Raw genomic sequence first — 13805 nt, forward strand, 5'->3', positions numbered from 1 at the left:
AATTATAAATTAATAAAAAAATATAAAAATACTATTCTTAATTATAAATAATGAAATAATATAATATACATAATTTATTTGTAACTATAAATACTGAAAAATATAGAATAGCTTGTTTTAAGTTTTTTAAGGAAATTTATAAATAAAGAAAAAATATAAAAAATTCTTTTTAATTTTTGAAATTTCTTTATTTCTAATTTTCTGAAAGTTTACAATAAATAATGTTTTAATTTTTTTAATATTTATTTTTATTGAAACATTTACGAATAATGAAACTTTTACTGAAAAATATTTTGCCTCTAAATTAAATTTTGGACATATGTCACTTTTCAAGTATGCTACACCTCCAAAATTAATTATAATTTGTTGTTTGTTTAATCAAAAGGAAATATTGAATAAAAAATACAAAGGAACATAATAAACTAAAATATAATATAGGAAGAAACTAAATCAAATGTACAGAATATAACTTCATAATAGTTCCATTTTCCGAGTTGAATGTGAATAAGCTCTCATTCATCTGAGAATGGTTGAATCTAAAACAACACTCATTAAAAGATTTTTTTATTTTTGTTTTTGCAGTTTAATTTATTTTTTAAAACATTTTCTAAGCTGTTTTTCATGCAAATAGTTTTCTCAATTTTTTAAATATGTTAATATTAAAATTAAAAAAATATTATTTTAATATATTTTTAATTAAAAAATATTTTTCAAAAATATCCATCTTAAAAAAAAAAACAAAATAAAAAGTATTCCAGGAACAAAATTGAGAGCATGGCCTTCTTTTTATGGCTTGTTCAGCCCATATTAAGTCCATGAAGCAATTGTTGGCTCATTTGGGTGACCGGGTTTGTCTTAAGTCACAAACCATCAACAAGTTCACCATACCATTCATCGTCCAAAGAGCTTATCACTTCAAAACACATGCTCGCCATTCATCCAAAGCCAAAGCCAAGGCTAAGATCATGGCACCCACCCATTGTAGCCAATCTTCAAACCATCTCTTCTCTTCCATTCAAAACAAGAGTATTTCCTGCAACAAAAACTACCAACACTTTAAATGAAAGCAATGAGACAGAAAGATCATCAGCGGGCAAGATTAAACGCCTTGTTCTGTCCAAGGAAGGTAGAACCAAGCTTAACTCATACCCTGACAGAGAATTTTATTCCTATCCACGCTTTGTGACCCATGTTGATGATGGCTTCATTTCCACACTGACTAATCTATACCAAGAGATGTTGAGACCTGACTCGGAAATCCTTGACCTCATGAGCTCTTGGGTTAGCCATCTACCGAAACAAGCTGTGTACAAAAGAATAGTGGGACATGGGCTCAATGCACAAGAGCTTGCCAGGAACCCAAGACTGGATTATTTTTTTGTGAAGGATCTCAATCAAGATCAAAAGCTTGAACTAGAGAGTAGCAGTTTTGATGCCGTGCTATGCACTGTTAGTGTGCAGTATCTCCAACAGCCAGAGAAGGTCAGATTGATTTGTGTAATCTTAATTTATATGCCCATGTCAGCAGAATTTGCAATTAAGAAGCCTAAGTTGATCTGATTTTGTTATTATAGGTGTTTGCAGAGGTGTTTCGAGTGCTAAGGCCTGGTGGGGTATTCATTGTGAGCTTCAGCAATCGCTTGTTCTATGAGAAAGCCATTAGTGCATGGAGGGATGGCACTGGATACAGTCGGATACAATTAGTTGTGCAGTATTTTCAATGTGTGGAAGGGTTCACACAAGCAGAAATTATTCGAAAACTACCTGCAGCAGCAGCTGGGCCTCAACAGGAGAAATCACCCTTTAGTTGGATCATGAGGCTGCTTGGATTGGTGTCTGGATCAGATCCTTTCTATGCTGTGGTAGCTTACAAGAACTTCAAACCTGTGTATGAATAAGAGATGTATCTGTCTATTTGGAAGGTTTTTTCTTTTCATCTTACAATTTAACAAGAATCCCATGAGATATATAATCTACTGAGTCTTGGTATCTGAAACTCTGCATAATATATTGAAATAATTCTATGACAATAAGAGCATCCTTGGACCAATTTGCTTTCTAAATAATTTTAAAGGCGCACTCCTTGCATGATTTGATGTATTCAAGAAAAACATAATAAATTCTTTAAGATACTAATTTCAAAATTTAAACATAAGTGGAGGATAATAATAGACGTCTTTAAGCCAATCCCTTATTGTGATCACCAACTTATTACTATATCATTTGGTTAACTAATTATTATGATAAAAACCTTCCTTTTTTTTAGTTTAACGTGGGTGTACGGGTCATTTGACGCGCACCTCGACTAATCTCACGGGCCCTGAAGTTAACGACCATGTAAGCCTCCAGTGGCCATCATATGAGCAATCACAGGGCTCGAATCTGAGACCACAAAGGGAGCAAATCTCTTGGTTCCAAACTCTTATCACTGGGCCACCTCCTAGATGGTTATAAAAACCTCCTTTTTGCATATATTAGTAGAATAATCAACGAGAACTATTCTAGGACGGTAAATCATTCTTCCCTTTTCATAGATGTTCATTGAAACAATGTTTTATTTTTTAGTTTTTTTTTTAATTTTGAATTTCATCCATTAATACTTGGTTTATTAGTTTAATTTAATTTATTTTTTTTTCTATCAAGTTATCCCAAAAATATCATAATCCGAGTAACAAGTTTGGTAGGTTAACCTTACTATTTCGAGTTTTTTTTTCTTTTTTAATTAATTTTTTTTTCTTATTACATCATTCAACAATTGATTAGAAATTAGACTTCAAAATTTATTTTGGTTTACTTTCTATAAAGTTATTCTGGTTTCAAGACCCGGGTCACAGATTTAATGGGTTAACCTGATTGACTCGAGTCAATTTTTAACCAGCTCAATATTAAAAAAGTTCAATTGACAAAAATAATTTTGGGGAAAAAAACAAAAAAAGAGAAAAAAAAGAAAAAAAAGGAATGTATTGTAGAAAAAAAAGAGGAAAGTAATATACTGTGGGTGAAAAAAAAAAGTGAAAAAAAGTAATACACTGTGGATTACTATTGTAATCCACTGTGCAATGGATGTGGGTGAATAATGATTTCCTCACACCTTTTAGCTTCATGTATAATAATTATGAAACAATAACAAATTATAAGAATTGCTATGATGAAAAATCAGATCTGAATACATAGACATTTAGACGTGCCAAAAAGACTCAATTATTAGCTAATTATATTGTGATAAATGTGAAGGTTTAAAGTAATAAAAATCTTTTATGTCATATTTTTTTATAAAAAAAAACATATTATGTATTATTGGGTCCATGTTGTATAAGGTTTTCTTTGTCTAAATTTTATTTTTATCACATTCAAGTTACTCAATGATAAAATAAAAAAGATAAACTTCTCAAAATACAGATAAACTTCTCATAATAGGAATAGAAAAGATATATTGTAGAATAGAAATAGAAGAGATATATTGCTGAAGTGGCTATATTCTTATCACAAAAAATCGAGTTTAGGGTCAATGAGTTTATGTTAGATATAAAAATTTAATAGAGATGATTTTGCCATGTAATCATGCCAAAAATGTAGATGAAGATATGTAAATTTTGTTTTGATTTGATTTTTTAATTTTAAATTGATTAAAGGGTATTTTAGGGTGAAAAAATATATTTATTATGGTTTCTAGTATGTCTTAGAGGTGTTTTAGATAAAAAAACAAGTTGAAAAATAAGTTTTATGAATTCAAAACTCAAATCTTTATTTTCTAGTCACATCTGGTAATCTGAAAATAAACTAAAATACTACACATCATCTACTATTATATTAAAAAATAAATTTGAGTAGATGACATGTCACCCTTTTTATTTTTTTAAATAGAAAGGTAAATGTGCACAACTGTTTTTCCAACCTTAGGTGCTCGTTGCCTTTTCAAGAGAGGTATGTAGAGTTTGTTTGCTAGGTCCAACAACACTTAGTCTCTCTTTATAACTTTTTTTTTTATTTTGATTTTTAATTAATACATTCTCTCTATTTTTAAAACTATTTATTATGTTTTTTTTAAATAGTAATTGAATTTTTGAATTGTTTCTATAATTTTATAAAACCTTAAAGAGATTACTGCAAATTATCTTTAATTTTTTATCTTAAATTTTAGATAAATAAGTTCTATTTAGATGATGGATTTATAAAAATAAAAATCATATATACTTAGAAATCAAAATTCATTACAAGATAAAAAAACATATAAAATAAGATGGACAATCAAACTAAAAAATTTGCATGAGTATCTAATTTTTATTTCTTATAATAAAAATGAGTTTTTTACTGTAGTTTTTAATTAATGTTAACAAGTTTTTTTTAAATTTATTTTATTGAAAACATATATCATCTTTCAATTTATTAATTAAAAAAGTTTTAATATATATATATATATATATTATTTTAAATAGATTTTTATGATATAAAAAAAATGCATCAATAAAAACTCGCATATGTACGGATTCGTTGACAACCAGTAGAGGTGGTTAAGGTTCCTTTCTAGCCGTAAACTATGTCCTCGACACTATTTCCCAAGAATTACAAATATATCTTATGACAAAAGACTGACTTGTATTTTTTTTTGTTTTGGAGTTTCCTAGGCTTAAAATGTGAACCCAAAAACTTCCTGATCCCCTGCCCTGCCCTTCGATACTCTCAGAACCTGCTGCGGCAACATATTTTAAGCAGCTATCAATGGCTGAGACCCGGTTGATGTCCGTATACAGAACTACGAACACAGTCTTCGATACATCAATTAAGAACCCATTTATCTCAATAACCTCAAAACCCATAAAGGTCGTCTTTTCAACATCTTTCCCTTCATGGGTATCTCTCAAAACCTCCAATTTTTCGACTTTCAATACAATCCCTCTTGTTGCACAGACCTCAGATTGGGCCCAGCAAGACGAGGAGGATACAGTGACTCTTGGAGAGGAGAGTTTGGGAGATGGAAGTGAAGAGACTTTTCCAGAACCACCTGAAGAGGCTAAGCTATATGTGGGGAATTTGCCTTATGATGTTAATAGTGAAAACCTGGCTCAGCTATTTGATCAGGCTGGGACTGTTGAGGTTGCTGAGGTGTGAAAGTTTTTTTCTTTTGTTCACTGTTTGTAATTGTGATTGAATTTAGAAAATTGGTTTTTGTTCTATCATGGATTAAATTATCTTGCTGTTTTCTTTTCTTCTATTTTGAAGATAATTTATAACAAGGAGACAGATCAAAGTAGAGGGTTTGGTTTTGTTACAATGAGTACAGTTGATGAAGCTGAGAAGGCTATAGAGAAGTTCCACCGCTATGTATGTTATTTTTGTTTTATCATTTTTTTTCTGTGTTATTAACGGATTTTAATTTTCTGTTTGAGAAAATTCTATATTATGTTAATATGATCTAGAAAGAATATTAAATTTTTGTGATACTATCCTGCAAAATGATTCATTTTATGCTGCAAAATGTGTGGAAGTGTTCTCTTTTCATGCACCTATGGTTACTCCTTTAATGGGCCGCAAACAATTTACCAGACTTGCTGTTCATGATTTAAATTGAAGTGTAAGGTGTGAAACTTTTTTACCTAGGTTACTTCTTTCATCTTGAAAGCATAGCAACTTGGGAGAACAGTAAAAAGTTTCATATAGTATGAAACATTAGCTTTGTCAAGTGTTTTGTTTGTTAACTTCCTATTGATTGTTGATCTTGGAGAAGTTTTCGGGCTTTCTTTGCAAGTTAGGTACTTAGGTTCAACAATGGAAAAGCGTGTAGCTGTTTTTTTAATTGGATTTGTGTATGAAGGAAAGTTCTAAATCAATTGGAAGAGTTGGCGGATGAAACCTAAAGATGTGCATTGTTTCTGATTTTATAATCTAGTGGAATGGACATTTTTAAAGAATTCATTTTTTTTCCACTTTTAGGAGTGTAAATGGCTTTTAAGAGTGAGCTTCTACGTTTCTTCCAGTTTAATTAGGTTAGCGAGCTACAGCAGCTGTCTTCTGTGGTCACAAGCCTATCCTTTACCAGAATGCTTTCCACATTAGTACTAGTACATTCACTCTCGGTTAAGACTATTTGGAATTTGTTACAGTGGGCATCTCCAATGCATTTACAGAGATTCCTTTTGAGCATATCTCAATAAATGCTTATGGAAACTTGAGAATGTGGTAAAGTTCCTTTTATGTTCAGGAGAGCTTCATTTGACAAAATCCATTATTATGTTTTACCCCCTTTCTCTCTCTGTGTTTTTTTTTTGAACAAGACGTTTATTGCTGTTGAATTATGAACTTTCATGATTTTCCCTAGTATAGTGAAGCTGGTGATTCAGTGAACAGTTAACTATTAACAGGATTTGAATGGAAGATTTTTAACAGTGAATAAGGCTGCTCCTAGAGGCTCACGGCCAGAAAGGCCAAGTGTGTTCAAAACTGCATATAGAATCTATGTTGGTAACCTGCCTTGGCAAGTGGATGATGCTCGTCTGGAGCAAGTATTCAGTGAACATGGACAGGTTGTGAATGCAAGGGTCGTTTGTGATCGAGAAACAGGCCGTTCACGTGGTTTTGGCTTTGTTACAATGTCCAGTGAGACAGAGTTGAATGATGCCATTGCTGCTCTTGATGGACAGGTAATAATGCATGCCTTGTCTAGATGCTTAGAATCTCAATTTTCTTCCTAGTGTAGGTAATGCAGTGAAACTAGCAAGAAAAATTTTCATTTTTTTTTATTTGAATCTATTTGGGGATAAAGTAGAAACTGGGAATTGCGGTGCTTTATGCATGTGGTTGTAAATCATCCCTACTTGATGCACCATTGCACACCTTGAAAATGATGGAGCTGATAATCTGTTTTAATTATTTTTCTCCATTGACAATGTCCTGTCTGTCCCTGTGAATGTGTGAATTTTTATATCACGTGCATACTATGCACACACATCCTTGAAAGCAGCTGCTAGTGTTTATTGATGGAAGCCACTAAGTTTATTCAATAAAACCAACAGTACTGAATGTCCTTCCCCAACTATAGTGCCTGGTATCTTCCTTTCCCATCATTATTCTATATACAAACAGTCTGAATTTTGTGACATTTGTGATGCAGAGTTTGGATGGCAGGGCGATCACTGTAAATATAGCCCAAGAACGTCCAAGGCGTGGCTCATTCTAGACGTGAGAGAATATTCTTCGTTGTGTCAGCATGTAACTCTTCGTATCGAATATAATCTCCACACAGGAGATTCTGGAATCTTACTTCTCTTTCATTCTGGATATTTTTTCAGTAGCCAGTCACAGGAAAAACTAGAACTTACATTTTTGTTCATGCTCTCTTTTCCTTGCATGTTGATATTTTGCTGGTATTGAGATATAATTTGCAAGTTCAATTGCTGAGTTTGCTGATTAATCATATTTTAGTTTGAATACTTATACATAGCTAATTTCGTTGCAAGATTCCATAAACAAGCTCATTAGTGGCTGTGTTACTACATTGCAAAATGCATTGAATACCAAATGCCTCCTGCATCTAATTATTTTCTTTAGCAGCTGCATTCAAGACTGTTTATTTTTGTATATTTTTGTGTTTTAAAAATACTTTTAAAAAAATTAAAATTTTTTTGATGTTTTCAGATTTTATAATGTGTTGATATTAAAAATAAATTTTTAAAAATAAAAAAATTATTTTAATATATTTTTGAATTAAAAAATAACTACTATTATAGTACTAAATGAGCTCTTAACAGGAAGCGTTGCATTGTACACGTAGTGCATCTACAAATTAGTTGCATTACCGGCCGCAATCAGCAATAATACTCTCCAAAGCCATCTCTCCACTTCAAAAATTGTTAGTTATTGATAGGAATTGTTATTAGAAGTTAATATTGTGGTTTAATGACCGCCATGCCCAGTTATATAACTGCACGGACGAGTGAAAAATCCAATCCAGCAAAATTCTGCATGAAAGAAATAATAGCAAGGAACAACCACTGCCAAAAAAAGAAGAGGAACGGAGATGGAAATTTTACGAGCTTTTTCTTGCCGAGTTTGTACATTTGCAACTCTAATGAAGACATTCCTCTGATGTTGAAGCTTGTAAATGCATGCATAGACTGCTCATGCTATTGATCAGCCATTGAACGAAGACTTGAAAATTTCAATTAGAATAAACTTTGGAAAGAATAATCTTCTATCATTCATGTGTACTGAGAAGCCAGCACTAGTGCAGATAAGTGCCTTGACATGTTTTTTTAGAACATTCTGATTTTATAAAGGAGAGGCTATAGAAAACGTTCTGCAGTGCAGGGGAGTTCAGATTTGTAAAGAGCTAGGTTCTCTTGTTGTTGTCGGGCCTTGAGCCCCTTTTGTGAACAAGCACAGAAAATATAGATTGAAAACTAAACTTAGTTTTTTCATATACAAATAAATATAAGAAGACCTAAAGAGTGTTGGCAAGTGCATATAATCAAGTCATGGTATCCAAAGCCTTTTTGTGCTTTGTATTTCTTTGCTTCCTACTCCTCTCTAACCTATCTAAAGCAATTTGGGCACACCCAAATGAGCACCTACATCCTACCTTCGAATTTATAAAGCATTTACAGGGATCCAAAATAGGTGATAAAGCGGAAGGTGTACATAAACTCAACAAATACCTCCACCATTTTGGCTACCTAAATCATAATCCTCAAGAAAACCATGATCATTTCGATAACAACTTAGATATGGCTATCAAAACCTACCAGCCTAATTTCAACTTGAAGCCCACTGGAATCTTAGATGGCGAAAAAATATCGCGGATGATGATTTCACGATGTGGGGTGCCGGATATCATTGATGGCAAAACTAGAATGCATGCCGCCGGTAGCTACAATATCCAATACGCATACTTTGATGGAGCGCCTAAGTGGCCATATACGAGGGGATACCTTAACTGGGGACTTCAACCTGGTACCAAAACAGATGTAATTGGTCCTATTAGAGATTATGCTTTAAAATCATGGACTGGCGAAGCCCCTTTTGCATATAATTTATTGGTCTTTCTATTAGTAGTGCAGATATCAAGATTGGTTTGGTCAATAAGAGCTCTCATCCAGGTTTTGCTGATGGTGTACTCAGTCATGCATGTCCACCAACAGACGGGACCATGTATTTTAATGCCGGACAGATTTGAAGATAATTGACAGATTTGACCTCTGATCGATGTTTTGTGCAGAGCTTGAGCTCTAGAGGTCGAAACGAAGTGATTCCAGTGGAATTAGAAAGCTAACGTCCATACCTTTCTGTAAATATATGGAAAGAAAAATAACAAGAGAAAGAGCATGGAGATCGCAGCCTTCAAAGACAAATCTCGCATTCTGTCAATGTTGACCTTCATCCATTCCAACTTAAATATCTTAAGCTACAGAATTTCATTTGATGAAAACTTAATTTTGTTGTATTTCTGACTTGAAGGCCTATCAGCCTACCAAATTGCAATAGAAAATGAGCTCATATGAGAGATATATGATGTTTATAAGATGACACATGAATTCTGTCAACAGACAAGTTTTGTGAAGAAACAAGTCCCAAAGCATCCAAACCAACATCCAGTTGAGGTTTTCATGGATGATTTCATGGTGTATGATGATTCTTTTAATATGTTTTTAGAAAATTTATCTTTGATCTTGAAAAGATGCATTGAAACTAACCTTGTCTTGAACTATAAAAAGTGTTGTTTTAGTAGCATAAGGAATAGTTCTTGGGCATGTTGTGTCTTCGCGTGGATTAGAGGTTGATAAAGATAAAATAGATGTTATTTTATCATTGCCTTACCCCTTATGTGTGAGGGAAGTTTGTTATTTTCTTGGCCATGCAGGTTTCTATCGATGTTTTATCAAAGATTTCTCGAAGATTACAACACCCCTGTGCAAATTATTAGCCAAAAAAGTGGATTTTGTGTTTGATCAAGAATGTAAAGATGCCCATGATGAGCTTAAGAGGCGTGTCACATCTGCCCCTATCATCCAACCACCAAATTGGGATGAGCCTTTCGAGATAATATGTGATACGAGTGACTATGTAGTAGGGGCTGTACTTGGGCAAATAATAGGAAAGAATTTGCATGTTATTGCATATGCCTACCAAATATTGGATGGAGCACAATGCAATTACCATACAACTGAAAAGGAACTTTTTGCAGTGATGTTTGCTCTAGAAAAATTCAGTTCATATTTACTTGGTACAAAAGTCGTTGTTTTTACTGACCATGCAGCTTTGAGGTATCTTTTAAAGAAAAAGGAGTCCAAACCTATATTGATTAGGTGGATCTTGCTTTTACAAGAATTTGATGATTAGGGTTAATTATACGGCGAATCCGTTAATTAACTAATGTTAAGAAATGATAAATTGACACGATCAAAGAGTTGATGTCTTATCTCAAGTGCAGGAGTATTGAAGTAATAAATAACCCGGCAAGACTAGGGTCGAACCATAAGAAGATCAATTATATAAATTTTAAACAATATATATATTTTAACAAAGAATTAAAGAGATTTTTAAGATGTGAGATTAATGTGAGGATTAAATAATGATAAAAACAGATGTCAAGGTTAGAGGATCCACTAATGGTATTAGAAATAAGTATATTATAAACTCTTTTTATTACTCATCTGGAAACTACACACAAAGGACGTTCTAATAGGATGATTTATCCTTAATAGTTTATTATAAATAATTAACATGATCATATTAATTATCTTATTTAAGTAACACCAATACTTATAAATATTATCAGGTATTCATGATGCCAACTTATGTTAAAAACAAATCAAGTTCCTCTCATAACAATGATGTTGATCAAAAACTATGAAGGATTAAACATTTATTGTACCAAGTGTTATACAACATAAATCTAGATTAATCATTTAACAAGCAATGTATTAAGAGTGAATAAGATAAAAATGATAAGACATGTTAATATCAAACTTTCTTGGATATAAGTATTGATAAGGGAATTTTTAGCATGTATATTTTCCATTATTCATGCTTGATTTTGAAATATTTTGGATGTGTTGCACAAGATAATTAGAATTTTGGATCCCTTTTTGAACTATTGACCTCGTGGGAAATTAATGTGTTTTCAGATACTAGGTTATTGAGCAGGCAGAATCCGGAAGTAAAACTAAACATTGATTTATTGTATGCTACAAAGGAAGCTATACAACTCAGTTCCAGATGTTCGTCACAATTTTCAAATATCTGAGATGAAGGTCTACAAAACATATGAAGGGCATATAACTCAGTTTTGCTGTTTCGAAGCTCAAAAAGCGAGTAAAAAAACAGGGATTGAATCAGACCCGAACTTCCTGCACTCCAAATACTGTCTCGGTTTATGGCTCTTATCTCAAGTCTCAGAAGTCCAAAAATTTCAAGATTGGTGTTGTTTCAAAGAAGATTTGATTTTCTACAATTTATCCGAAATAGAGATCTTTGAATTCGCACGTTTCCTGCCTCAAATCTGGCTCGCAATGTCTGGGTAGGAAGGAATTCAAATCAAAAAAGGAAATTGTCTTCATTCCAGTAGGGGTAAAAAGGCCACAATTTAAAAGAAAAAAGGAGGGGTCTGCAAGAAAAGGAGGCATACATAGAGAAACCCTAAAATAGACTAAATAAAGAAGAAGAGGCGGCACAAAAGAGGGACGAAAAACAGAGGCAAAAACAGAGAAGATTTGGAGGACACCTATCTATTCCACTGCCATTCTCTGCTTTTGAGTGATGTTCATTGTATCAAGTTTGTTTCTCTTTAATTTAACTATGGAGTAGACTTTTATTCTGGGATTTTTGATGTAACCTTACTATGAATATATGAATAATTTCTTCGATCAAATTATTACATTAAGTTGTTGAGTATTTCATTCTATGTGTAATGCTTATGTATGTTTGGCCAACATCTGCATAATTTAAAATTCAATTTGAGACTGAGAAGTGATAATTGTTTTAGCTATTGTTTGAAATACCTTAAGAAATCTATAGGATAGAGATATACTAGGAACTTTTATAATCGTTACAGGTTTTACGATATTAAAAGTAGAAAAGGAAATGAAAAGCATAAACAAGATATTAATATAACATGAAAGAAAACTTGAACATTATAAAGAGAGAAAGCAAGAAAATGATCTTGATTTGAAAACTAAGATGCCTAAATGTATGGCAAATACCTTATTTTATAGGCCAAAAAGAACTATTCATTTGGTAATTAACTATTGAATTAGTGGCCAGCTACTGGCTTAGTGGATTTTGTAGTTTAGGTATGGATTTTTTTTTCTGGACGAAATGGTATTGCTACAATCAAAATTTGTCAAAGTGGTCTCATGAAAGTTGTAGGAATCTATCTTAGCTTTCCATCAAAAGAAGAATGAGCTTATTTGAACTTCTAGAACCCGAGATATGGACTGAACATTGAATAGTGTCTGGGTTGTAAGATAGATTCAGACTTTTCTTTTGATGCTAATATTTGGACTCCAAAACAGAAAAATTAAGTTTTGAACTCTCATGGATATTTAGACCTATATCTTAGCTTTCCATCCATATAAACTAGACCTAAATCCAAGGTCTATAGCTCCAAATATGACCCAATGACTGAATGGTATTCCAATTTGAACCAACATCTCTTCTTTAAACTTAGCTCTTTCTTTGTCCTTTTACTTTCAATAGTTAATCACATCAATCAATCCCTTGAATTGTGAGATATGCCTGCATTTAAAATGAGCATTTACTATAAATTAAAGTTATCTTATATTATCAGACTTGTTATTATAAAACATGCTTAAGTTAGAGAATTTAATAATACTTGAAGTGCAATATGATGATATAAAGCCTTAATGAGAATGCACTTTCAAGTACTAATCATAAATATTCAGAATATAAAATTGATGTATCATTTCAGTAATCAGTTCTGATTTTTATAGGTGGATGTTTACTTGAAACCAAGGTTTGCTCTCTTGATAATTTTCTGATTTTATTTACTTTCGTTTGATAGTTTTCTGTTTTCTTTTGCTTTAGCCTAGATAACTTCCAAATCCCCCCCAAATTGCATATCTTATAACATAAAAATCTGAACTAGACCTTCCTTGTGGGATCGACCCCTTACTTGCTCTATACTATCTTGTGTGTTGTGTTTTAAGCTAGGGTAATTAATTTGTGCGACCACTATATCGCAACACAATCCAGCTCTCGCTTGATTGTTTACTCGATATTGGTTGATATGCCAATCTGATATTACTTAGAGCCTCTATCTTCACACTACTTGTAAACCTTACATCAACCTTTCAAGGACGATTAGTGAGCATGCGAGAGACCTTTTGAGATTAGATAGTAACCTACCCCTTGATACACTCAGTGGTTAGAACCTATTAGGTTGTCACCCTGTGAAGGGCGAGTTCACATTGAATCTGTATTTTTCATGTTGATAGCATCATCACTTGTACATGATTGTATAATTTTCATTTAGCAGGTTGAAATATAGGTTCCCCATTTGAAACACACCTATAACACTCAGTTGAGAAAAAAATAAATGAATAACAGAGAAAAAGCTTAGTTGGAAGCTCAACATCAAAAGAAGTTGGAATGTCTTAGAGAAAAGGTCGCAAGGTCTAGGTGTGACAATTGCCACTAAAATAATATGAATCATTGACATAGTAATTCTATCAATAATATGAATTCAACCACATATTAAATTATCAGCAATTTATTTTGTCGGTAATTTGCTATACTCATCGATAAAAGCATTAACAAAAAAATACTGATAAATTCTTTTGGTTGGTGCCTTT

At 32.5% G+C, this 13805-nt stretch overlaps 2 protein-coding genes across 2 annotated transcripts; both read left to right on the plus strand.

Moving 5' to 3' along the window:
* Positions 1-848: 848 nt before the first annotated feature.
* On the plus strand, positions 849-2050 carry LOC133698175 (uncharacterized). Its single transcript, XM_062121026.1, has 2 exons — positions 849-1482; positions 1575-2050. The coding sequence occupies exons 1-2, from the start codon at positions 925-927 to the stop codon at positions 1896-1898; spliced, it is 882 nt and encodes a 293-aa protein (XP_061977010.1). The 5' UTR covers positions 849-924; the 3' UTR covers positions 1899-2050.
* Positions 2051-4555: 2505 nt separating this feature from the next.
* On the plus strand, positions 4556-7408 carry LOC133684807 (28 kDa ribonucleoprotein, chloroplastic-like). Its single transcript, XM_062106860.1, has 4 exons — positions 4556-5103; positions 5221-5322; positions 6360-6638; positions 7109-7408. The coding sequence occupies exons 1-4, from the start codon at positions 4720-4722 to the stop codon at positions 7172-7174; spliced, it is 831 nt and encodes a 276-aa protein (XP_061962844.1). The 5' UTR covers positions 4556-4719; the 3' UTR covers positions 7175-7408.
* Positions 7409-13805: the final 6397 nt, after the last annotated feature.

Source organism: Populus nigra, chromosome 1 (assembly GCF_951802175.1).
Source record: "Populus nigra chromosome 1, ddPopNigr1.1, whole genome shotgun sequence".
Lineage (NCBI taxonomy): Eukaryota > Viridiplantae > Streptophyta > Magnoliopsida > Malpighiales > Salicaceae > Populus > Populus nigra.

Bases quoted from the DNA above. Each gene is read 5' to 3' on its own strand.
- LOC133698175 (XM_062121026.1), top strand. From the start codon at position 925: ATGCTCGCCATTCATCCAAAGCCAAAGCCAAGGCTAAGATCATGGCAC. The intron at 1,483-1,574 runs GTCAGATTGATT...TTGTTATTATAG, and splicing joins ATCTCCAACAGCCAGAGAAG to GTGTTTGCAGAGGTGTTTCG.
- LOC133684807 (XM_062106860.1), top strand. From the start codon at position 4,720: ATGGCTGAGACCCGGTTGATGTCCGTATACAGAACTACGAACACAGTC. The intron at 5,323-6,359 runs GTATGTTATTTT...AACTATTAACAG, and splicing joins TAGAGAAGTTCCACCGCTAT to GATTTGAATGGAAGATTTTT. The intron at 6,639-7,108 runs GTAATAATGCAT...TTTGTGATGCAG, and splicing joins TTGCTGCTCTTGATGGACAG to AGTTTGGATGGCAGGGCGAT.